Source organism: Ochotona curzoniae, unplaced genomic scaffold, assembly GCF_017591425.1.
Source record: "Ochotona curzoniae isolate NIBS_2020 unplaced genomic scaffold, NIBS_Ocur_1.0 contig_54, whole genome shotgun sequence".
Lineage (NCBI taxonomy): Eukaryota > Metazoa > Chordata > Mammalia > Lagomorpha > Ochotonidae > Ochotona > Ochotona curzoniae.
This window is the reverse complement of record NW_024466464.1, coordinates 4,245,137-4,269,235: the sequence shown is the minus strand read 5'-3', so window position 1 is coordinate 4,269,235 and position 24,099 is coordinate 4,245,137. Positions and strand designations below refer to the sequence as shown.

General features: G+C 41.8%; 1 protein-coding gene across 1 annotated transcript in view; it reads right to left on the bottom strand.

The window, feature by feature from the left end:
* The window catches only part of LOC121162766 (rho GTPase-activating protein 20-like), a 49,679-nt gene that overhangs the window by 22,698 nt on the left and 2,882 nt on the right, over positions 1-24,099 (bottom strand). The window contains exons 3-10 of the mRNA XM_040989971.1: positions 21,763-21,804; positions 20,915-20,999; positions 14,561-14,638; positions 11,676-11,742; positions 9,440-9,619; positions 5,961-6,085; positions 4,355-4,516; positions 746-849 (exon numbers count right to left, since the gene is read on the bottom strand). Of these exons, the coding sequence (XP_040845905.1) occupies positions 746-849; positions 4,355-4,516; positions 5,961-6,085; positions 9,440-9,619; positions 11,676-11,742; positions 14,561-14,638; positions 20,915-20,999; positions 21,763-21,804 (843 nt within the window). The remainder of the gene's footprint in view (positions 1-745; positions 850-4,354; positions 4,517-5,960; positions 6,086-9,439; positions 9,620-11,675; positions 11,743-14,560; positions 14,639-20,914; positions 21,000-21,762; positions 21,805-24,099) is intronic.

Here is a 24,099-nt window from a genome sequence, read left to right as displayed (position 1 = left end):
AAAATAAGTGCAGTCACTTCCATGCTGAAGCAATAGAAACAGAGATAGTGAATAGAATATTTCAAATTCCATTTTCTTAATAAAAATACAGACAAATGGAGAAGCAGTGCTTAATAATATCAGTGGGTTTTTTCCCGGGAAGGAGGTTAAAATCACAACGTATTTTCACTTGAACAACTTTGTGAATATCCAATTTACACAAGTCTTAAAATTGGTTGTTTCACTTCAGAATGTGTGAAAAAAAAAATAAAAGTTTACTGAGGAAATTTAACAGCATGTGACTTACATTTTACCTTATAAGGTAAAGTGAAGGAATGATGTCTCAAGGCAATAGTCAAACAATGAAGCAAAACACATTTAAGGTATGAATCCAAGCAAAAGTGCTTGTTTGATGTCAACTCTTTAAGTATACATAGTTTTCCATGTAATTAGCATTGACAGGTTGCCAGTGAGAGCAACAAAGAACTGTTCTTACGGCATGTCTCTGGGATCAGCGAGTTTCTGCTCCATCAATATGACATTCAGGAAGTGCCCGATGGTCAATAACTCCATACCAACACTCAGTGGGTGTGCTGAAGTCTACCTCTCTTCTGATTCTGATCTTTGTGTGTGTGACTACTTGAACCCCTTCACGGTGCTCATGCTTGTTGTGGTTAACATTCTAAAGCAGAAGCTACTGTCTTCCTCAAGCTGTGTTGACTATAGTTGGAAGCATGTCTGGATTAGATGTTAATTATATAATCACCTTTTGATTTCTGTGACTTTCTCCTCATCCTCATCAAGAACACGAAGCCATTTATCATAGAGTTCCGTTGTAAAAAGAGTACCAGGGATTATTCGAAGACAATCCTTACAAAAATTTAAACAAAAGTCATAAAAATTTGATGACAAATTACATTTCACTGTAATATCCAATAACCCTTTCTAGAAACTCAAACCGTGACCTCCATAAAACTTAAGCTGCCATTTACATCAATGTGTATTTGCAAAAATGGATGCTTCAATTTCTTCTGCAATGAGATGGGTAAAACCAGTGTCTTGGAAATTCTGGGGGGCAAAAAATACCTAATTGTCTAAATATTCTTCTTTGGGACACAGCTATGGCAGCATGCTAAATTGCTGCTAACAAAGAAAGTCAGTGATCCCCATCAGAGGACCAGTACAATCTCTGGCTGCTCCTTACTAATGTGCCTGGGAGAGCAATGGATAATTGTCCAATTGCCTGGGCTCCTGACACATTGGAGACTTAGGTGGAGTTCTGGGATCCAGGCATTAGCCTGGCCCAACCCAGTCCAGCACAGTCCATTGTGGTCAGTTGGGGAGTGAACTAGCGTATAGTAACAATGATGATGATGTGTGTGTGCAGATGCAAATGTTTGTCCTTGTGTGTATGTTAATGAAAGATGAAAAGATGAATATTTGAAGAATAGAGTAACAGAGACAGACAGAGACTATGAGTGAGGCTTTATTCCCCTTGTAATGATAGATAGACAGATAGATAGATAGATAGATAGATAGAGATATATATCTTTGTGCATATTTTAGCAAACTAGTATCCATCAGCCTAAACCATACTGCCAAACTGAGAACATGTGTTAATGATAACACATGAGTACAATAAACAACGTGTACCTTAAATGTTGATTTCAGACCTAGTCCTTTATGTCTCAGCAGCAAAATTTGTGAACCAAGTGAATCAAAGTCAAACAACACATCGCTCACATGCAAAATTAAGTGAGGATCTGTTCTGATTGGACTCGTGCATGTCCCTCAGCAATAAACTCGCCAAATACACTCACTTTCCTCTTTCTCACTGCCTACTTAGCCAAATCTTAAACAATGGAATCCTTCTCAGACATTAAAAACAATAGAAAGATGCATAAAACTAGAAACCATTGCACCTAGTGAAATTAGCCAGGCCAAAACAAGATAAATATGTTTTCCATGGTCTTAGGATAACTAATACACAAAGTACAGAAAAGCTCTAACCTATGTGAGCAACACTGACATTTTGATGCTTGACTATTGTTTATAGATTTTGCAAGTATTCTTGAAGAAAAACGGGTTTTCTTCTACTTTGTTTACCTATTAAGTGTTAACTTACGACTGCAAAGAAAGCTAAAATATGACAGTACAAACATTTTTTAAGAACTAAGGATGATGAGGGTAAGGATGCAAGTAGGAGGAACTGGAGGTTGGAATTTTCCCTAGGCTTCGAAATTAATATTGTTAAATATGTGAAAGGTGTTCAACTTTGTATAAATAAAATAGCTTGTGGTGTTAAATATATGGTGGGATTTGTATTTCCTGGTCATATCACCTAGGTAGCTTTCTTTGCATTGGTCTCACTAGAGGACCAATGCCATTTTTGGATGGCCCCTGAGTGTAGTAAATGCCTCCCAGTACTTTGGGGTTTATAATCTAGTCACTGTTCATTCGTGTTCATTGTCTTGAATGGTTGTTTATTCCATACACAGTTTGTACTACTAGGAACAGTATAAAGAGAGAAATTGCAAGTCCTTTTATATCTTGACTGTGTCATCGGTGTGCAATGAAGTCACCTGGCAGATAGATTCTTTCCCTGTTTCCCAAGAAGTGACCCAAGTGTCTGTGAGAGGAACTCTCCAGCTCTGAATCACTGGAAATGAGTTGATTTGGGAGGTTCTTGATCTGCTGCGTATTGCATTTCCATGAGTGCAGGATAGGTATTCCCTCTCGGCTTCCTTGGGCTTCAAAGTTAATAGATGTGGTATGTTATGAAAGCCACACAAGGATCCAAGGGGAACACAGAAATTTGCAACTGCACCTCTACTTCTAGGTTGCTCAAAGGCAAATTCAATCTGGTGTTTGCATTTATTTGTAGTCTGGACCAACTCTCCAGGTGATTCACATCATATTTATCCAGAGTCACACTGCAACATTTCCAGAAAGCTAAATGCCACATCTTTCAAAAAACTGTAGCATCAATTGCATGTGTGTGTTAAAGAGGGTGGTGAAACTTGCGATTGCCCAACCTAGATTGTATTGTCATGATCTCAGCATAGTGCTGATGGCTTACATGACACTACAGAAATGTTTCTACTTGTCATATGGCATTATTGGGGGGGGGGGCAGGGTGGCAACAAAGAGGCAAGGATAATGAGTTTCCCAAAATTTTATATGTGTTATTATGAAATTAACAGGTTTTTGTTTCACAATGGCTAAAATTACCAACAATTCATTTTGTGTGGTTTCGTTATATCCCTGTAGAAATCCGCAATACTTGTAACTCCATTGCATACTTTTAAATGCATATTTTATATCAGTTTAGCTTTTGAAAAAAACATGTATTTATCTGACATGGAAAATTACAGAGACAGAGTTTTCCATTTGCTGGTTCACTCCCCAGATGACACCAAAAATCAGGGATTGGCCAAATCAAAGCCAGGATCCAGGAAATTCATCTGAGTCTCTCACCTGGGTGCAGAGGCCCATTCTCTTGAGCCATCTTTCACTGCTTCCCAAAGTCATCAACAGGGAGATGAGTGGAAAGTGGGACAGCTACGATTAGAACCATAGACAACGCTGCTATTGCAAGTGGTAGTTGCTCCAGGAAACAAGTCTGTCCTCAAATTTGAGTCTTTAGAAATTTTTTCTCAGTGGTCAGAGACAGAGAGAAGGAGACACATACACAAACACACACACAGAGTGAGAGGGAGTCAGGAGCAGTGATGGAAAAGGAAGATGGGGGGAGGCAGAAAGTGAGAGCATGCATGGACTAATGACTACAATACTAAAGTATCAAGTTCAGGTCAAGGCTGAAGCCAAACGCCAAGAGCTTTATTCTTGCCTCCCGAGTGAGTGGCAAGGACTTAAGAGATTGGGAAAGTAGCATGAGATCAATGGACCTCGTCTTTGCTTCTGTGTGCACTTTAATTCATTTTGAAGTAGACATTTGCTTAATGTAGAAAACTGATAAAGTGGTTTTCAGCAGTTCCCAATGAGATATCTTTAGTAAACTTTGATGTCATAAGGAAGATGCTGTCAGGCTCAACAAGTGCAGGACTGCTTTGGCCAACATTCTGGTTGAATAAAAACAATTTGGAAGGCTCTTCTGTAAGTATTAGAAACTATGATAGCATTATTCAGAGGAAGACAGTGGGAGTGGATTTTGAAACCTAGAAAAGCCTGTTTCACATGCAGAATTTGTCCAAAAGAGAGAGTAGTTACCTACAATTTGGAATTTCCAATGTGTTTTTTCAGTTTCTTGGATGCTTAAACACTTGGCCTGTTACTGTTCTTGAAGTGCCAGCATAAATGAAACCCATCACAGAGATTTCATACTATGCATTGATGACAACAGAACTCCCCCTACCTTTAATGCGGCTGCCACGACAAGTGGAGACTCATTCTCACAATTTAATATATATCCAAACATAATTTTTTCCTTTAGACATAGAAATGACTTTATATCGTCAATGTTTTGAAAAATACCCTTTGTTGATGGCCCTTTTTGCTTTAAATAGTGAAGCATCTCCTGCAAGGAATAAAAAGTAAACAAATTACAGGACGTTTCACAGCCACCAGCCCAGAACACGAACTACATCTGTGGAGAAACCAATACAGCGCGTGAACCAACATAGCAAAAGCTGATTGATGGGAAAAAGGAAATCTGTTTCAGTGCCTCTAAATATATTTTCCAGTCATCCATCTAATCTGTGCCCATACACTTTGAATGCTGAGTTTCACCTCATTTTCCTCTTCCAAGAAACCAAACTTTTAAGACAAAGTTTTCTTCTTCAAGCTTTCAGTGAATCAATCTCTACTGTCTACCCTGCTGTTACTATTTCCAAAAACCTGTTTTCCCAACTAGGAAGACGTCATTGCCACTGTTATTGCCATCAGCCCATCTTTATCTAAATAACTGTGAGCTGCATTCTTACATGCTGTGGTTGTCTACACTCATCTAAAACCAGGGGGAAAGTCCACTTATGACAGAATGCCTTCTTTGACTGCCCATTATGCCAGACTTCCACTGCCTTCTACTTCATCTTAATGTCAATAGAGCAAGACGCGTTTTTGCAAACATCCCAGGGAATTTGTCATTTATTAGGCTCTTTATATTTCATGCCTGCAACATAATGTAGTATCTTACTGATACTTTTTCACCCATTGATGACATCATCTTGATGAGGACCCTGGGAGCTCCTTGAACTTGTGAATGGAGTAAGGTCTGGGAGAACGTCCAAGAAGGACCTAGCCTGATAAATTCCTTCCGACCCAGGAGACATCTCTTATGTACAGGAGAGTGCAAACAGATACACTGGGCAATCAACCAGTGTGCATGCTATTAAAAATCCTTGTTGGAAATAACAAAGGCCAAATTCTGTGGCCTTTGTTCAACACATTCTCTTATGATACAAGTATGAATGCATTTGAGAATAACGTGTTTAAGCATTTGAAATACAAATCAAACTCCCGTGAGAGAGGTTGTGTGAGAAGTCTGACTCATCCAGACAAAGGGAGTAGAGGAACAGTTCCAGCAAGAGGCTGCAAATGAGGGACGTGGACTCGCAGGGAATCAGACGCGTGCCTTTCTGACACCAGTGAGCAAGCGCCTGCATGACCCTGCTGCAACCAGTGAAACAGACGTGCCTTTCTGACACCAGTGAGCAAGTGACCGGGTGACACTGCTGAAACCAGTGAAATACGCATGCCTTTCTGACACCAGTGAGCAAGTCATTGGATGACACTGCAGAAACCAGTGAAATAGACCAGCATTTTTCCTGTTGTGTTTTAAGTAAGACTGTAATTTGTAATCAGACTGTGCTTGTTTTTGAGGTCATAATAAGAGAACCTGTCAGCCAAAGCCAGGGGCTGACAAATGATTGCCACATCTGAAGCAGAGTTGAATGAGGACACTTAACCCCTCAGGATGCTCAGTGCTCAGGAGGCCTGCAGAAGATCATAATGACACCTACCAAAGTGACTGCTGTAAGGTCTTCTAATTCCAGCCCGTTTGGCTGTGCATAACAGTCAGTGTCCTGGGACAGGTCGTTCTGGTCTGCTGTAACGCCCCAGCAAGACATACAATTTCTTAAAAATCCTGAGGAGAAAGTAAAATTATTACATGTATGCTATCAATGACAGATTCTCTTTACATTTTCCATTTGACAGATTTTTGGGGGTCAGATTTAGAAAAAAAAAACATAGATTTCTTTCCACATACAAATTTTTACCATATGAAATTAGCTAGTTGCATCCGTGTGACATTATGCATTTTCCTCCAAATTATCTGTAAGGTGCCAGGCAAGTGTTTACTGAATAAGATGCCTGAAGCCCTTATCAGAGTACCTGAGTCTGATGTCCTCCAGGTTCCAATTCCAACTTCTTACGAATCTAGGCCCTGGCTAACAAAATGAAGTTCCTGCTTCTGGCAAGGACAACATGAATAAGTCCCCAAATTCCAGTTCCAGTCCTGCCTCTCACAGGGGTTACATGGATAAGATCCCAGCTTCTGGCCCTGACCCTGGCCTGAACCTGACCCGCCTCTCACAGGGGAGACATGGATAAGATCCCAGCTTCCAGCCCTGACCTGACCTGCCTCTCACAGGGGTGACATGGATAAGATCCCAGCTTCTGGCCCTGACCCTGACCCTGGCCTGAACCTGACCCACCTCTCACAGGGGAGACATGGATAAGATCCCAGCTTCCGGCCCTGACCCTGACCCTGGCCCGGGCACAATCATGACATTTATGGAGTGTGGAAAAGGACAGGAAGCTTCTATCTCTGTGTGCCTTGCTCTTTGTGTTTCATCTCCTAAATTCAGTAATCTACTGAAAGTTAAATTCAGATAGTTGAGGATGTTTTTCAGGCTCAATTCTTCCGGCAGTGATACTTCTCAGGCAGTTTTTGCCTTGGAATCATGAACACCCTGCATTGGATTGTATGCACATTCTGTTAAGTCTAAGCAGTGGATTCAGGAGTCAGATCTCACTTGAAAAGTTAAAAAAAAGTAGTTCAAGTTCAAATTCAAATCAAGTATATTCTCATAGTCTATTTTCATACTATATTATCTTTCCCTCTGAGATTTCCTGTTTGGTACACCAAATCACTGTCAATTAACTCCACTCAAAGAGATCTGCACTTCATGTCACAAGGTCCCTGACTTAACTCAGTCAGCATCTGCCTCTCTCGCTCTACAGGATCGCAAAGCTCAGGTTGCTTCCTGGGTAATCTAGTTTCCTCTTAGAGTGGCAAGCTACACAGACTAGATTTTTTACTACTCATCAAGCTCTACCACAGATAAGATCACTAGCAAAACGTGAGTTTTAAATGTCTACTCAGCTATTCATGCTTTGGTCATGAGGCAACTAAATGTTTTCCTTAAATGAGCCACTTACTCCTAGTATTGAAAAAGACGCCAGAAGAGCCAAGTGGGTGTGACACAGACGGGTGACATTCCTCCAAGTGTCTTTTGTTGGCCATTCTTTGGCATTCCTGGGCCCCTGAATGCATCTCCATCAGATATAACAGGAGAGCAATTGTTATTTTCTGAATCAGAGAGGAAACCGAGATGAGCTCCAGGTATGCCACTTCATCTGCCCAGTTCCTCAAATCTTCAATTTTCAGGGTCAATCCACTTGTACAAGAACGGTGCTATTTGAATCTCACTGCACTGTGTAACGTGATGTGCTCCTCAAGGTGACAGCTCACTTGATTCATCAAATCATTGGATGATTTTGTTGTTGTTGTTTCATAAGATGACCTAAGCAGTCAGACATCAGGCTCCCTGCCACCAATGGAGACTCCATCTTCACTCTTTCTGTGATAGTAGCTTTCACATGGGCATGAAGTCAGAGCAAACCAACGCCAAGCATTCACAGTTCCATCATTTTAAAAAGTAGTAAATACAATCTCATATCCAGAAACCTGATTCTGCATATTGTCATGTTCAAAATTTTAAGTCAAAGAAGTACAGCCTAACTTGTGTGCAACCTGGTGTTCCTGTTACTCACTTAATTACATTGTCTCTATAATGACGAAGACATAGCCCATTACTTATTTGTACTATGCGCTGAAGCAGAATGTTCTATGCTTTCACGTGAAATCTATATATCCGAATTACATAGAAACAAAAGGCTAAGAGAAGAATACCATTACATCCTGTGCTTTCTCAAAAACAGTATTTTCAATGTTTACTTGAGGCTTTCATCAACTAAATTATGTAGTGTGAGAGTTTATGCTGCTACTGTGACCAATGGAAGCAGGGCCCATTTAATATGAGAAATGTCACATAAACCAATGGGATCACATCAGGAATACTGAACATCGCTGAAAGTTATAGATGTCTAATAAAACCAATATCTGCAATGCTGCAGAAGAGGAATATTGACATAGAATATCATTACATAAAAACCAAAATCATATTTTAGAGTTTCATAAATTTTTTTAATAATATATACAGGTTTTGGAACAACTCACAGAATAGATCAACAATAATACTACTGTGAGTGGAAATTATTGTATCCTTGCCAAAATATTTTCCATTTTATTGATTAATGTTCTTTAGAGAAAATTTTATCAGTAACAGTAACGGGGAAATGGGAAGAACCTCAAAGTTCTCTGAACTGCCTCAGTCTTTGTCTAGTGCAGACCTACATCTGAAGCGTGAGAAAAGGCAACATGCTGTGGGGATAAAGAACAGATCAATGTAGCAAAGACCCTGTCCACAGTCACTTTAGCCCAAGCATAACAGATCTGAATTCAATCCCAACACTTTTAACCCTCATTCGTCTTCCCCTGGAAGATCTGGAGTGGGAAGTTATCATTTCTCAGGCCTTCAGAAGCAATATGCTTTCTGGTAAAAATCTATTTGCAATGCATAAGGACACACAAAGAGATCTTCAATTCATTCATTCACTCGTCAAATGGCCACATTGAGGGATGTGGTTGAAGATGGGAACTCTGAGTCTCCCACATTGAAGACAGAGGCCCAAGTATTGGGTACCTTCTGCTGCCATCTCAGGCACATTGCCAGGAAGGTCTGTTATAGTGGGAGCAGCTGGGAGTCAACCTGGTACTACCATCGGGGATACCAGCACTGCAGGGCGCATCTTAACTCACTTTGCTCTTTTGTCCACTACTCAGAAGCTGTTCTCTGGAGTTACACGTTTTGTGCATGCTTAATTTTTATGGGGAAAATGCACAGGACATCAAGAGCTGACAGAAATTCTAACACTAGAAGAACAAGCAAAATCCTAAAACGAAGCTGGATTCTGATTTCAAAGCATTTGTCTGATGCTGGTTCTGGGCAGGTACTGGGTCCTTGTATCTACACGCTCATCCTTCCATGTAGGGAATAGCTTGGGGTTAGAATACCTTTGTGTTCTGAATTTGTTCTCAGGAATGCAAATGTGTGCTGAGGGTAGGCCATTGCAGTCTGATGAAAGGACTCACCGCCTCCAACCTGGGGTCTTGTCTTGTTTCGGCATTTAAGGATAAATTGCAATTTTCCATCTGCTAAAATCTCTGGGATGGACTCCAGAAGGCTGCAGGGAGACGTGGGCTTCCCCAGTGCTTGCTGATGGAGTGAAGCTTGGTGGTAGTGTGCTTGAATTGCGTACGGATTTTCATGGCCTAGGCAGAGAAGAATCTCCATTTACATCAGGCTGATGCTGGTAAGTATAAGCAAATATACCCATTTGTCAGTGGGGGAACTGCACTAGTTAGAGGCAACTCAGGCTTCCCTGGGGCTTCTGCATGGACGAAAGCTCGATGCTATGAGTGAGCATCGTGTGTAATCTCTTTGGAGAGACACTGCATAAGGAAGGTACCCAAGCAGAGGATGTTTCCAAAGTAAAGAGAAAGTGAAACAGAAATCCGTTACCTCACTTGGAAAGCATAGATCCCTCAGGACACTGCATGGTGATAACATCTGTTATGTTCATTGAAAACACATAAGGCCTTCTAATGCCTGCCTTGAGGCCAGCTAGATTTTGCGCCTTTTGTATAAAGACGCAATCATTATCAGCAAGCTGGCAGCACTTGCCATACTTACTTTCCTTATTGCATAGACTTCTATGTACAAACACATGAGTAAATATCAGTGGTTAATAGTCTTTTCCAACCTGGGCCATACATTTCATCAGCTGCTATGATGAAGAAACTTTCCCTCACAATGTTGGCTCATAAAAACAGACTCCAATTTCCACTTTCAGATCTATATGCAGGGATTTTCAAGGGCATTGCAAACATGGTTTGCTGCTACACACCCTCCGTCTTTGGGCCTCTCTGGGGTCCTTCACAGCTAACAAACACAGGGAGGCCCTCTCCAGAAATAGTTTGAGGAATCTGAATGTGATGATCTCAAAGTGCTATCACAATACATGCTTACACATAAATGCACGCCCGGGTATGGCTGAATTTTAAAAGACAAGTGAATTTTAAAAGTACAGGTGGATTTACATATGTGCATGCCTACATACACATAAATGTATACACACAAATACTTGCACATGTAGAAATAGTTTGTATGTGTGCATATGTGTATATATGCACGTGTGTACACACACAGGATACACACACATATATGAAGTGGAGGCACATTGCAGCATGCATCTATACTCCCAAATAGAAAGAGGATTCCCAATCAATCTTTTAACTATACCTTGACAATAGAATGCTGGATTTCCTACAATTGTCCATATTTACAATGTCATTACACACTTAAATTGCAGAGTGAAGAACTTGTGACTGTTGCTGAAGGGCTATACTATTGTAATATTATGGGGAAATACAGTGTAAGAATATGGGGAGGGCCCTGCAAGGTAGCCTAGTGGCTAAAGTCCTCGGTTTGAACAAGCCGGAATTCCATATGGGCACAAGTTCTAATCCCTGCAGCCCTACTTCCCATGCAGATTCCTGCCTGTGGCCTGGAAAAGCAGTCGAGGACGGCCCAAAGCCTTGGGACCTGCACCCGTGTGGGAGACCCAGAAAAGGCTCCGGTCTCCTGGCTTTGGATCAGCTCAGCTGCAGCCATTGCGCCCGCTTGGGGAGTCAATCATCAACAGAAGATCTTCCTGTTTGTTGTCCTCCCTGTATGTCTGACTTTCCAATAAAAATAAATCTCTTTAAAAAAAATAGAAGAAGAATAGGGGAAATCCCTATGCATATGCAAACATATCATGAAAAGAAAAAGAGAAAGGAAAAATACATAGGTGACCAGGGAGACATAAGGTAAAAGGGGGAATTTAAATGAAGACATATGTATCCAGCATATGTTCGCAGAAATGACGTTTGATCACATTTTCACTTCATTATATGAAAGGAACAAGTCCAAGAAAAGCAGGTGATAAACTTCATCTTTGCTCCTTCTGTAATAACAACCAGAGTGTGAAGTCAGCGATCAGGCACCTGTAGCTGCCGTGGAATAAGCATGTGGCGCTTCGGTTTAAAATGTGTGAATGATGAGTGCGAGAGTCGCTCTTCATTGCAAGAGTGTTCAATCTTTTGGGCAAACATGACTATGCAGGCTTTATATTGCAATTTTTATTTCTTTTTTTATCTTTTCTTTATTTATTTATCTATTTATTTATTTATTTTTAAATTACATTGCATTATGTGACAGTTTTCTAGGTACTGGGATTCCCCCCCCACCCTCCCCAAACGTGTTTTTATTTTCCGGAACACTTACCCATGAGTGGGAATGGGGCCTCGGTCTTGCCATAATGGACCCACAGTTGGTAATCTCTTTCTGAGCCCTTGGAGACAAAAAGGACTTGGCTTCAAAACGTGTCTTTGTCAGAGAACTTAAAGACATATTTCCAGAGCATTTCCGCATTTCCAAAGAAGAAAGTAACTGGGACCAGTGCCAATGCTATTTTATCCTTCGGGATGTGCAGTCGTATTTAGAGAACTGACGCCTGTCCCTCTCGGAGACCCCAAGCATGAACCCCAGATTTAATAAAGTCATGGATCTGATGTTCCGCAGTTCTGGTCAACAAAGTGGCCTAAGGGTTGGAATCGCATTTATGCTACTACACTGATGAAGACAGGTCTATTCCTGATCATTCTTTCAGCCGTCGGCAGACTCCTTAGAGAATGGCATGATTTCCTTTTCCATGACCCTGTCCATGCACACTTACTGCCTGCCAAGACTGTCGAAACAAGGTGACACCTGCATGACATCATAAGCTCAGCCATCCAGAAAGAGCAGGCACAGGACCAGAAGGCAAGGAAGAGAAAGCAGTTAACCCACCAGCTTCCATTCCCACCACTCTTACTGTGGGGATGGCAGGAAGGAGGGTTCTCAGCTGGAAAAACAGGCCACAAGAACGGGATTACCCACACAACTCTAGAACTGCCAGCTGAAACCAGCACACCAACTTCCTGTTTCTGTTCAGTGTTTTAATTCCTTTCAGCTGATGATAGCCTGGATTATCCAGGAAATGCACCAGGAGGCACGGAGGCTCTCTCACACAAACATCCACTTACATACATAGAGCTTCACTGCCTAAAAGTTACTCTGGAAGCAGAAAGATCTAACCAAACTCTTGCTTGAAGGCATGGGACCCTTACGCTGCAGTGCCTTAACTGGGACGTTCAGATACAATTGCAATCCGCTCATCTCTAAATTGAAACTCCTTTTTTTTTCTGAGACTTCAACAAGTAAAACCCTATATTTAAGTAACTATTTAAAGTTGAATCCATGTCACCAACCCCATTCCTATAACAACTCACTCTCCTCCAAGGTCTAATTCTTCTCCATAGTCCACACATATTACTCACTAGACTTCAGTGCAGAGGTATATGTTTTACTCAGTACACGGAAACTCGGCAATTCATCCTTCTTTCAAATATATAACTCACTTGTGCTGCAGTGGAAATAACTGGTTTCTTATGCCAAATTCTAATTGCCCTGATTGTTTTTAGAAGGCCAGAATATATTAGAGAAATACTGCAAAGCGTGTCAGAATAGTAGGTAATGTTAGCAGCTTCAGGAATCCATGCTATCCAATTACTCCTTGTTTTTCTACTGATAGAATGGCATGCTCTTGAGGAAGAGAGAGGATGGAATTCTGATGGTCCCAATATAAATGCCACTGCATCCTTCAAGGGTACCATAGGCTTTCAGTTACTTATTTGTGTGAGATTTACTCTTAGCATCAAATGCCACATATACATAGTTTAAAAATGCTCATTTTATCAGGAAAAACATCAACAATTAAGGCCAAACCCATACATCTGTAAGGGAGCAGTCACTTAAAAGAAAAATGGCATGTGATGGGTTAGAAATCAGATAGAAAACTCACCACCCACAACAGAGTGTGTGGGGTTAATCCGGGACACTGGATCTGGGACACTGCCACTGGACCCTCCCGGAATCCTGCAGATGTACATCCCAAAGCAGCACTGATGCCCATGTGTCTGGATTCCCACCAGCTCCACAGGAGACTTGGATGAGCTTCTCAGCTCTGAGAATGAGCCCTGCTGTTGCACTAAGCATTTGTGGAGGGAATCCATAGCAGAGAACTCTCGACTATGTGTGCCTGTATGCCTCTGTTTTCAAACAAGGAAATTTTTAAAAATGCAAGTGGTGTCTATACACATTCCCCAGAAGCCAAGTTTCCACTCAAAACTTACCTTATCTTTACTGAATTTCAGAGGCACAGGGCATGTCATTCTCAGGACCAGTTTCTAAAGCACGATTCTATTCATATATTTTATGTCAAGATTTACAACAAGAGGAATTTTAGCGGTGGCCGAGATCCTTGAGAAGTGTACCACAACACCTGGGTTCTAAGTTCTGAGTCTAGTTTCCTGCAAAGGTACACCCTGAGAGGTAACTGAGAATGCCCAAGTACTTGGGTTCCTATCAAATACTTGGGGTTCATCAGTTATATTCCTGGCTCCAGGTCTTAGTTCCAGAAGTCGAGTCATCTCGACTTAGCACACTCGAGTCATCTGGAGTCTGAACCCATGGAAGAGAGAATGTTCCCTGTATCTGTTTTTCTCTCATTATCTTTCTGCTTGCTTCTCTCGCTCCACGCCCCTCCCTCCCCACCTGATTCTCAAAACAAAACAAAACAAAAAATATCAGACATATACTTTAGGGATATTTATAGTGAAATTATGATATTGAGTGATACATTCACTAGGTATAGAATAAATGCAATGAGAATATACAGAAAGAGCAACCCAACACACAAGTCTATTACTTTCGTATTAGGATATTAGAAAGTTGATAGCATGTTTTCCACATTTATGACATTTAGATTAAAGTTCATGGAAAGAGGAATCTGAAATTATATCCATGTTTTAGTAAACTATGTCTTTCAGCTCATGCAAAATTTAAAATCAAAATGTAAGAGCAATGCCCATACACAGACAGGTATCTCTAATGCATTCTATCGTGTGAGTTCATGTTTCTATGGGCAATATACATTGTATATGCAGTTGGTCCCTTATGCATCACGGTACATCATACAAGCATACACACTGTAGGTGTGTACCAGTAGCAATACGGAAAGTTATCAAAGATCAAAGTTGTTATTTTACAGTAGTTTTCAGGTTACTTACAGTTAATCCTAGCTCTGGCAATGCCAAATTGATAACATCTCTGATGGTATCTAAATTGTGAACTGATAAAATAGTAGACTGTAAAAGAGAAAATTAGAATATAAACTGGTGATACAGAAAAATATTTCAGCAAATGATTCCATAATTACGAAATTCTTACCCAGTTTCAAGGAGTTTGAGGACTACTAAATAAAAATTAGATAAAAAACGCTAATGCTGAATAATGTATTTGCGTCATTCTACACAACCCAAAGTCAGGAGGAGAATTTCATTAAAGTATAGGAAATACTTTAACATGGTACAGAAAATATAACAACATCGGACCAAAGAGAAAGAAGGTAGATTCAGGAAGGGCCCAGGGACTGATTCTTTGTAGCAAAAGTTCTTTCCTTCACACAGGGAATTGTGCTGCAAAGAAGGCTGGACTCTCTCCTTCCCCTGCTGCTTGCATGTTTATGTTCAGTCAGATTCACTTCACATAAGCGCTGACACTCAGGCAGCAATTCTTGCTTGGTAAGCCACTTTCTACAAAGCACCCTCCCAAAGACAGACATCCCACCCACTTAGATTGCAATTCCCCATATTCATTGACATTGTGAATCCACAGTTCAAAACAAAAATGTTCAGTATTTAAGTTCTGTTTTGGAAATACCTGATAATCCTTCCATAGAAATTAAAACTCTGCATTACTCATTTACAGAAGTTCTTTTCATTTGGAAGGGTGAATTATTTTTTATAATTCATGTACTCCATAAAATAATGTTTTACCATGATACATAGAAGCTACATTCCAGGGCCTGGCGTGATAGCATAGTGGATAAAGTCCCCACCTTGCATGTGCCGAGGATCCCATATGGTGGCCAGTTCTAATCCAAGCGGCCCTGCTTCCCATCCAGCTCCCTGCTGGTGGCCTGGGAAACAACGGCCCAAAGCTTTGGGACCCTGCACCCACGTGGGAGACCCGGAAGAGCTCCTGGCTCCTGGCTTTGGATCGGCGCAGCTCCAGCCATTGCGGCCACTTGGGGAGTTAACCATCAGATGGAAGATCTTCTCTGTCTCTCCTCCTCTGTGTATCTGCCTTTCCAATAAGAAATAAATCTTAAAAAAAAAAAAAGAAGCTACATTCCAGATTATCACTAGCAGGATACCTGCCTCTCCTTGTGATTCTGATATCTCTATAAACAAAATAAAGTAAAAGGGTATGTCAAGATGGATGACTGGGGTAAAACAGCATTAATTCTGACTAGGGAAGGTTAGAAAAGGAGACAAGAGTTGGTTACAATCCAGAGGTAGAAATTCTGCAGAAGCCACAGATACAACACAGAGCAGTGTGGATGGTGAGGTCAAGCAGCAGTGGGAAGACACACAAAGCTAGAAACTGGAGGAAATCCCAGAAGCAGAGACAGAGATGGGAGCAGACCATGGTGGCCGGAATCAGGGCGACATGATCAGATGTGAAGTCTGGCACACCCCACCGATTCTGGGCTCAGACTGCAGCCAGAGAGGAAGAACGACTCCTAGCAGGTCACTGCAGGGAAGGCGCACAGTTCTCCCCATTCTTCCACAAAGCAGCTGGACCAGAGAGGACAAGGCACACTTAGATGGGAGGGGTGGACCAGCTGTCATTTAGTTAGGAAGGAGCTTGGAGGGGATGGACCAGCATCTCGTGGTGGCTGTGGTGGCTTTAGTGCATGCCTCACTAAGCACGGGCAGCTTGCTCTACACAGGGAAACGTAATTCTCTGATTCTGTCAAGAGGACAGGTCCCCAACTGATGTTGAACCTGGGCTAGTGGCCAGGAAGGGGGTGATGTATATGTCCGGAACTGCGAGGTGCCCAGATTCACACCCTTCTGCAGGCCATTGCCACAGGATTTCAAGAAAGGGCCTTCATAGGTCGCAGGTCCCTGGCAATGCCTCTGTTCTCTGCAGTCAGGGGGAGACTCAAGGTCCTGAGGTGAGCTTCAGCACCCTGTGACTCTGGGGGTCTTGTGCACCATGTCCGTAGAAATTTTGTGTCTCGATGATAGTGTTTCTGGGTCTCTGGGCAAACAGAACTGCACCAATCCTTTGTGTGCTGTATGTGCTGGTGTGGATGGGGATTGTAACCACTGTGGGCTAATCTCAGACAGCGATAGCAATCAAAGAAAGGGGCTGTGGCCGTGATGGCACTAAAATTCCTCATCACTGCCCTGCCCATGCTGACAAATAGGTGATCCAACAAGCCCAGCTTGAGTAGAATGCTGGCTTTTAATTCCACACTTGAGTGCTGACCAAAGGACACTGCTTCCATGCAGCACACACAACCAGTGTGTTCACTGAAGCAGCAGTGACTTCACCAAGTCACAGATGCACAGTTCCATCATAAAAAGTCGTCATGGGAGAAAACACAACTAACCCTAACCCCCCTCGCCAGAAACACTGAAAGAAAGCAGGGAAGGCACTATAATTCCCTAAAATGAACACAGCAATTGCTTATATGAGAACATGAATGTAAAAAAAAAAATGAATTAAACGCCTGAACCCCAGTAGAAAAAAAGTGAGCACAGGATTCCTCAGGAGCACACAGAACCAAATTATTAATATGAAAAAATCAAGGAGAATTAGAAGTGGAAATATTAGAAAAGAAGTTAATATGCCAAGTAGAAAATATACTAGAGAGCCTCAACCAAAGGTTGGGGCAAAGAGAGAATATCTAGGATGGAAGACAAGACCTTGGAAATACCTCAATGATCAGACACAAGATGAAAAAACAATAGAAAAATTAAAAATAGAGCCCGGCACGGTAGCTTAGCAGCTAAAGTCCTCGCCTTGAATGCACCAGGATTCCATATGGGAGCTGGTTCTAATCCCGGGAGCCCTGCTTCCCCCCATCAGGCTCCTTGCTTGTGGCTTGGGAAAGGAGCCGATGGGACTCTGCACCGGCGTGGGAGACCCTGAAGAGGCTCTGGGCTCCTGGCTTTGGATCAGTTCAGCTCCGGGCCATTGCAGCCACTTGAGGGGTGAATCTGTGCATGGAAGAGCTTCTTGTCTGTCTCTCCTCCTCTCTGTATATCTGACTTTTCAATAAAAATAAATAGAATCTTTTTAAAAAGAGAAAAATTAAAAATAGTGTTCAAGATTTGTGGAATACCATGTAGTGACAGATCATACATATCTGAGGAAGTCCTGGACGTGCAGCCAAGGATTTAGAAGTTCAATCCAGAATAACAGATATCTCCCCTTTAAGAACTGAGTGGATATTCAAGTACTGGGAGCGCACAGAACTCCTAACAGACATGAGCATCCAGGAGCCAGGCCTGTTCCTACGCAAGTAAGTTAAATAAATCCAGATAATAATTAAGGGAAGAAGTGCTAATTCTTCCACATACGAGGTGTGACTTGTTCATTGAAGACCCAGGGAAGAGACCAGATCTTAAAGAGTTGATGACAGTCTTTTTGAGATATTATATGAATTACAATTTTCAAAAGATTCAGCTGTTAGTGCTATGCTCCCAGACATCGCAGACATATGTGGAGAAAAGTTAAAATGCATAGGCTATCCTAGTACAGATACAACAAATATATGAAAATGGAAATCTTAGGTCAGAAAAAACATCTTACAATTATGGGTAGGCTAAAAGGAGCATGTGTGATGACAAGTGGAAGATGGAAAATTTTTTAATTCCTTAATAGGTCTCAGACAATCTTTAGTTTTAATTACTTCTGATGTTATTTACATGTTAAGAAGGATGTGTGCCCATGTGAACCACTGATTAGGTGGGGAGGGTAGAGGCATGAGGGAACGTGAGACAAATGCTTCCAACAGTTTTTCCCCTCCGTCGGTGGGGACAGGAGGGTGAGTAGCCAGGGTTCAGGGAAGAGAAGTAGGGCGGCTCCCAGCAGCCAAACATCAGTATCTGAGGATGGGGTTCAGCCACTTGATGTCATCCTAGGATCCCCGAAGTGAAGAAGAATGTTCCAAGTGCACTGCATGTATTTTAATAGTTCTGAGATGCTGTCAGTTTTATTGCTCCAAAGTTGAGCAAATCTTTCCAAGGTTCATTGACTGACATGGTCCATCTCAGTGTATCCATTCACCCAGCTACTTGCTGTCAAAGCTTGGCCAGGAGAATTGTCCAATTTGTTCTTTCCCACATTTTCTAATGTACTTGAAATCTCTAACCCTCAGCGAGCTGGCTCTCAGGTCCCCCATGTGCACATAAGCATGCAGTCCACCACAAGGCTTCACCAAATGAGGCACCATCCTGACACACACATGCCAAGATCAGACCACAAGTCTCTGATTTTTCCTCTACTCAGCTTTCCATCCAACAGTCTAGTTGGGAGGTGAGGCTGTTCCACAAAACCAGCCTGCACTTAGTCTGGCTTTTGTATGTGCCAGTAGATGCAGTGGCCTAGCCCAGCCTGTCAGCCAGTCTCAAGAAGAAAGAAAATGGTGATTGAGAAGTTTATCAAGTTGAAGTGCTAAAAAACATATTATCTGTATCCTTAGAAACTCAGAAAGGGAGAAGGCACGGATAACAGGGGTGGAGGACTTGAGATAGAAATGGAATTTCCCCTAATATGGTAAAGTCAAAAAGTTACAAATTCAAGGAATAAAAAACACAAAATAGACTGCACTGATGAAAGCCATGTTTTGCCACAATACTGTTGAATTTCTCCACATCAGAAACAGAGAATACTGGAAACAGGAATGTGAAAAAGCAGACACACGCAGAAGGTCAGCCGAGGAGGGCCCGACTAGTCGCCAGAAAGCAGGCAGAACAACCGGCAGTGGACCATAACGTGCGGAGAGGGAAATATCAACTAAAGCATTTTTTCCTAGATTCAGCAAAAAGCACCATTCCATTGTGAAACTGAAACACACCCAATTTCAGGTGAAAGAAAATTAGAAAATCAGCATGCACTAGAATTGTTCTGCCAAAAATGATACGTTTTGGTAAGATAAAGTTAAAAAACATTAAAAGGAAACAGATTTGCAGGTATGAATGAATAACAGTGGAAGGTCTTGTTACTTTACGTATGTTATGCCAACTAAGTTTGATTTGGAAATATTTCAATATGATTTTCATTATCATTTCCAATGCAATCATTTTCCACGATGAAAACAAAGCGGGTAGGAGGGTGTTCCTTCCAATGGGAGAACTCTATTCTTAACTCCTTCAGACGATTCCTGTGGTTTTTGGAAATAGTTGCTAAAAGATGCCTGGTGATGAATATCTGCTGCCAACAAGTCTGTTGCACTATCTCTTTCCCCTGCAATGGCACTTTGTGTGATCTGACACTGGTATAAACAGTCACAGAGTGCATCTGTTGTGCTGCTCACACCCATTCACATATTGGCTAGTGCACCTAACTTCAGAAATCAAGTGTGATCCCACTGAAGCTGCTCCTTCCAACAGCATTCAGAAGATGAGGCAGACACATGCTGCTCTCCTAAATGCTTCGGCCCTTCAGAATTCTATTCAGTTCTGGCAAAGTAGTTGTTGGATATAAGCAGCTCAAAGCAGCAGCTGACCCTGGAGTGGGTCCTGACCCAGAAAGGGAGCATCACAAAGTGACTATCAAGGGGAATATGAAAAACAGGTGGACGCATTGTTTTCATTAGTGTTCAATTTCCAGGTGAGGGCTGGACGGTGGCTACACAAGAATACAATTTTATTTTGGGCTTGTGTAGGTGTTCAAGGATTAAAGGGTACACCACACGTAACTGACTTAGGAAACAGGCACATGAAGACATTTTCTAGAGGGACAATGAAAAGACATTTTACAGATCCAAACAGGACAAAATATCAAATAGGCACATGTGCATCAAAGCCTAAACGGCGCATGGCATATCCATCCCTGCTTTGTACATTGCACTATCTTAAAATATTCCATCAAAATAAATAAAAGTGTTTTAACAGTAAACAAACATGAAAACTGGAAATGGAATCACTGTCTGAAAGTAGTAAAAATCCAAGGGAAAGATTTAATTCCCAGAATATTGACTTAGGAAAATAAAGGTTTAAGAGAAGACATCTGATGGATATTTAACAGGAGATATTCTTTCTTAGCATAAGCATTGAGTAATCAGATTCCTATCGTTTCATGTAATCTAACACCTTTGAGACATATATGAAGTATTGCATGTATATGTGAAGGTACATTAAAGCCAGGTTCTTTTTAAATGCTCTCACTAACACCCCCAGTCCATCTCCTCTCTCCTTTCCTCCCTTCTCCTCTCCTTTGTCACCCCTCCCCTGCCTCTTGATCGCTCTCACTTTCTCTAGCCCCTCTATCCCTGTGTGATTCTCTTTCATTATGCCTAAATCATACAATTGTCCTTTAATTTTTTGGTGAAAAACACTTACACAAGAAGTGTTGTTAACATCACTTGCATGGATTTTCACTAGGGTGTTATGCAGACCATCCAACTGCTTAGCATGCACGACCGATCTAATAAAATGCATAAAATACCCAACATAAAGAAATTGTTTTCAAATCAGCCCACATTCTTACATATATTATATATACATGTATGTTATATATACATTGTACTTGTGTGTGTATTATATACATTATATACATTGTGCATTGCATGTTATACATACATTATATATGATGTTTGTGAAAACTTTACTTATCTAAGACATATATTTATAGACTGGCTATGCATGTATTACTATGCACATTTATCTGTAGCCTTTTTACTCTTGTAAGACGTATTCATGGAATGTGTCTACATTTAGAATGGCTCACCAAAGTCAAAATGAGCAGGAAAGTAGTTCAGAAAAAGAACATGTGGTCTCAAAGCCAGTAAGTGCTGCGGTGTGTCATTTGAGGGTTGCGTTCTTGCCTGCACTGAAGGAACTGACATCACCATCACACAATGTAAAAGGTAACAAGCAGTACTGGCTTTGACAGTCACTCGGCAGGGCAGCCTGCGGTTATGGGAGTTCACTATAGACGAAGAACAACAGTTGCCTCATTGCAAAGGTCTTAGGGAGAGAAAGAAGGAGGCACACTTCATCAACAATGCATAGGACATTATGAGAATGAACAAGCATGCTCCACAGCTCTCACAGAGGACATCCAAGGGAGAGTGTTTGAAGGTGATCTGAAGTGCTATTAAGGAGGTATCATGTGGTGGCACTGCTTCCAGAGATTATGTTCTCTGATCATAAACTAAAGACACAAAATGTGCATCCTGCAGAAATACCTTTCCAGAAGACGATGCCATTTTTCCTTAAATGCCACAGACCTGCAAGTAGAGAAGTGGGAGAAAATATTAAACTACGTAGAAAACGGATTCCATCTGATTTGGAAGTTCAATTTAGATAAGAGTATATAATATACACACATACATATATACTTACAGGCACTAGCTGGCAACAGGAGCTCAGATGTAAACGCTCCCTGCCCCCCACGCTTGGGCTCTGCATAGACTCTGCTCACTCTTCTACAATAGAAACTGATTCTAAACCAAAGCCCAAATTTCTTTTTTTATTAAAGATTTATTATTTTTATTATTTTTTATTGGAAAGGCGGATATACAGAGAGGAGAGACAGAGAGGAAGATCTTCTGTCCGATGATTCACTCCCTAAGTGAGCACAACGGCCGATGCTATGCCGATCCGAAGCCAGGAGCCTCTTCCTGGTCTCCACGCGGGTGCAGGGTCCCAAAGCTTTGGGCCGTCCTTGACTGCCTTCCCGGGCCACAGGCAGGGAGCTGGATGAGAAGCGGGGCTCCCAGCGTCCATATGGGATCCCGGGGGTGCAAGGCGAGGACCTTAACCACTGCGCCACCGCGCCGGGCCCCAAAGCCCAATGGAATGCTAAGTCAGTGACCACAGGAAAGTTATTGAAGAGATGTAAGCCTCAGCTTCCAGTAATCAAACCTGAGTGCTCTTGTATCTTGAAGTGTATTCAAATGTAATAAGTACTATGATTCCGGTCAGGTACAAATTAAGAGATTGACTATGTGGGTGGAATACCCATCTCAGAGAGAAAAATATTCCTTGGGGCTAGAAGACAGAGCATTGGATTCGTATTACTGTACTTGTTCATGGGAATTGTAGAATTGTCGTGTGTGGGCCCAGTGCAATAGCATAGTGGTTAAACTCCTCGCCTTGAACACACTGGGATCCCATATGGGCACCGGTTCTAATCCCGGCGGCCCCGCTTCCCATCCAGCTCCCTGCCTGTGGCCTGGGAAAGCCTTGGGAGCCTACACCCGCATGGGAGACATGGAAGAAGCTCCTGGCTCCTGGCTTCAGATTGGCTCAGCTCCAGCTATTGTGGCCACTTGGGGAGTGAACCAACGGGTGGAAGATCTTCCTCTCTGTCTCTCCTCCTCTGTACATCTGCCTTTCTAATAAAAATAAATAAATCTTTTAAAAAGAAACAGAATTGTCATATGTTAAATGAACACCTAGCAAACATTTTTTCAGAACTATGTGCTGAGGAATGTCAACTCTCCTATTGCTGAAAGACAAATGTTTAAAATCCTTCCTGGAATATCACTGATGTATTTAATATCTAAAGTGAACAGCTCCTAATACTCAAACATGCATGGCTTATACATTGCTAGCATTCAAAACAGGCGTGTTTAACTACAGATCACTTTGAGCACTGGCCTGGTGGTATCCTGTGCAAGCCTCTGTACTAACACCTTGTTTCAGGATATTTTCCTTATCAGAACAAGCCGTGAGCTCAGCAAGCAGCCATTTCCAGTCTCCACCATCGCCACATCCTAACAACATCATGAGCATGCCTTCACGGTTGCCGCACATGCTTTGTTGGTCAGTTCTGGTTCTTTGGAGCAGTGCTGCTAGGGTTCAGGATCCTAACACGTGGATAAAAATGGTGTGCATGCGTACTTACAGATTGTTAGATATATTCCAGAGCTGAACTGCTCAGTCACAGCCTGAACTCACGGGAGCACAGTTTTCTCTGCAGGGTTTGCAACATTTCCTATTTCTGCCACCAACAGTACCTCCACTCCACACTGCTATCTCAATACATGTGTCAGTGGCAAGTTGGACCCTTCTCTGACTTACATCCTTCTATACACGTAGGTACCACTTCTGCTAACTTCTGTTGGTTTGCATAAAAGTGGTAACAGCCAGCAGAAAGTCCTGTGTCCTGAGCATCGTTGTAACTGCTTGTTTGTGTCCAAACTCTTCACAGGTAACACGACCTGTGTCCATCGGGTGCCCACACTTATCCTCATTCAAATGTATCCAGTCAAACTTCTCAAAATGCCACATAGCTTCAAAAACCACTTGAAGATTGAGACAACATTAAGCAACACAACCTGAGAATTACTAGAATTATTTCTGGAAAAGCAGACAGAACGGTATAAATGGCTATTTTCCTTCAGTCAAGATCTCCACCACATAATTGACATTAACAGTATGGATACATTTCCATTGTCTCAAATTCAACGTGACCTGTAAGACTTTAGTAGAATGAGGAAAGCAAAAAATGACATTGAGCACATGTGATGCACTTTGCATACGGAACACACACACAGGTGTGGTGTGTCTCCTCAGGG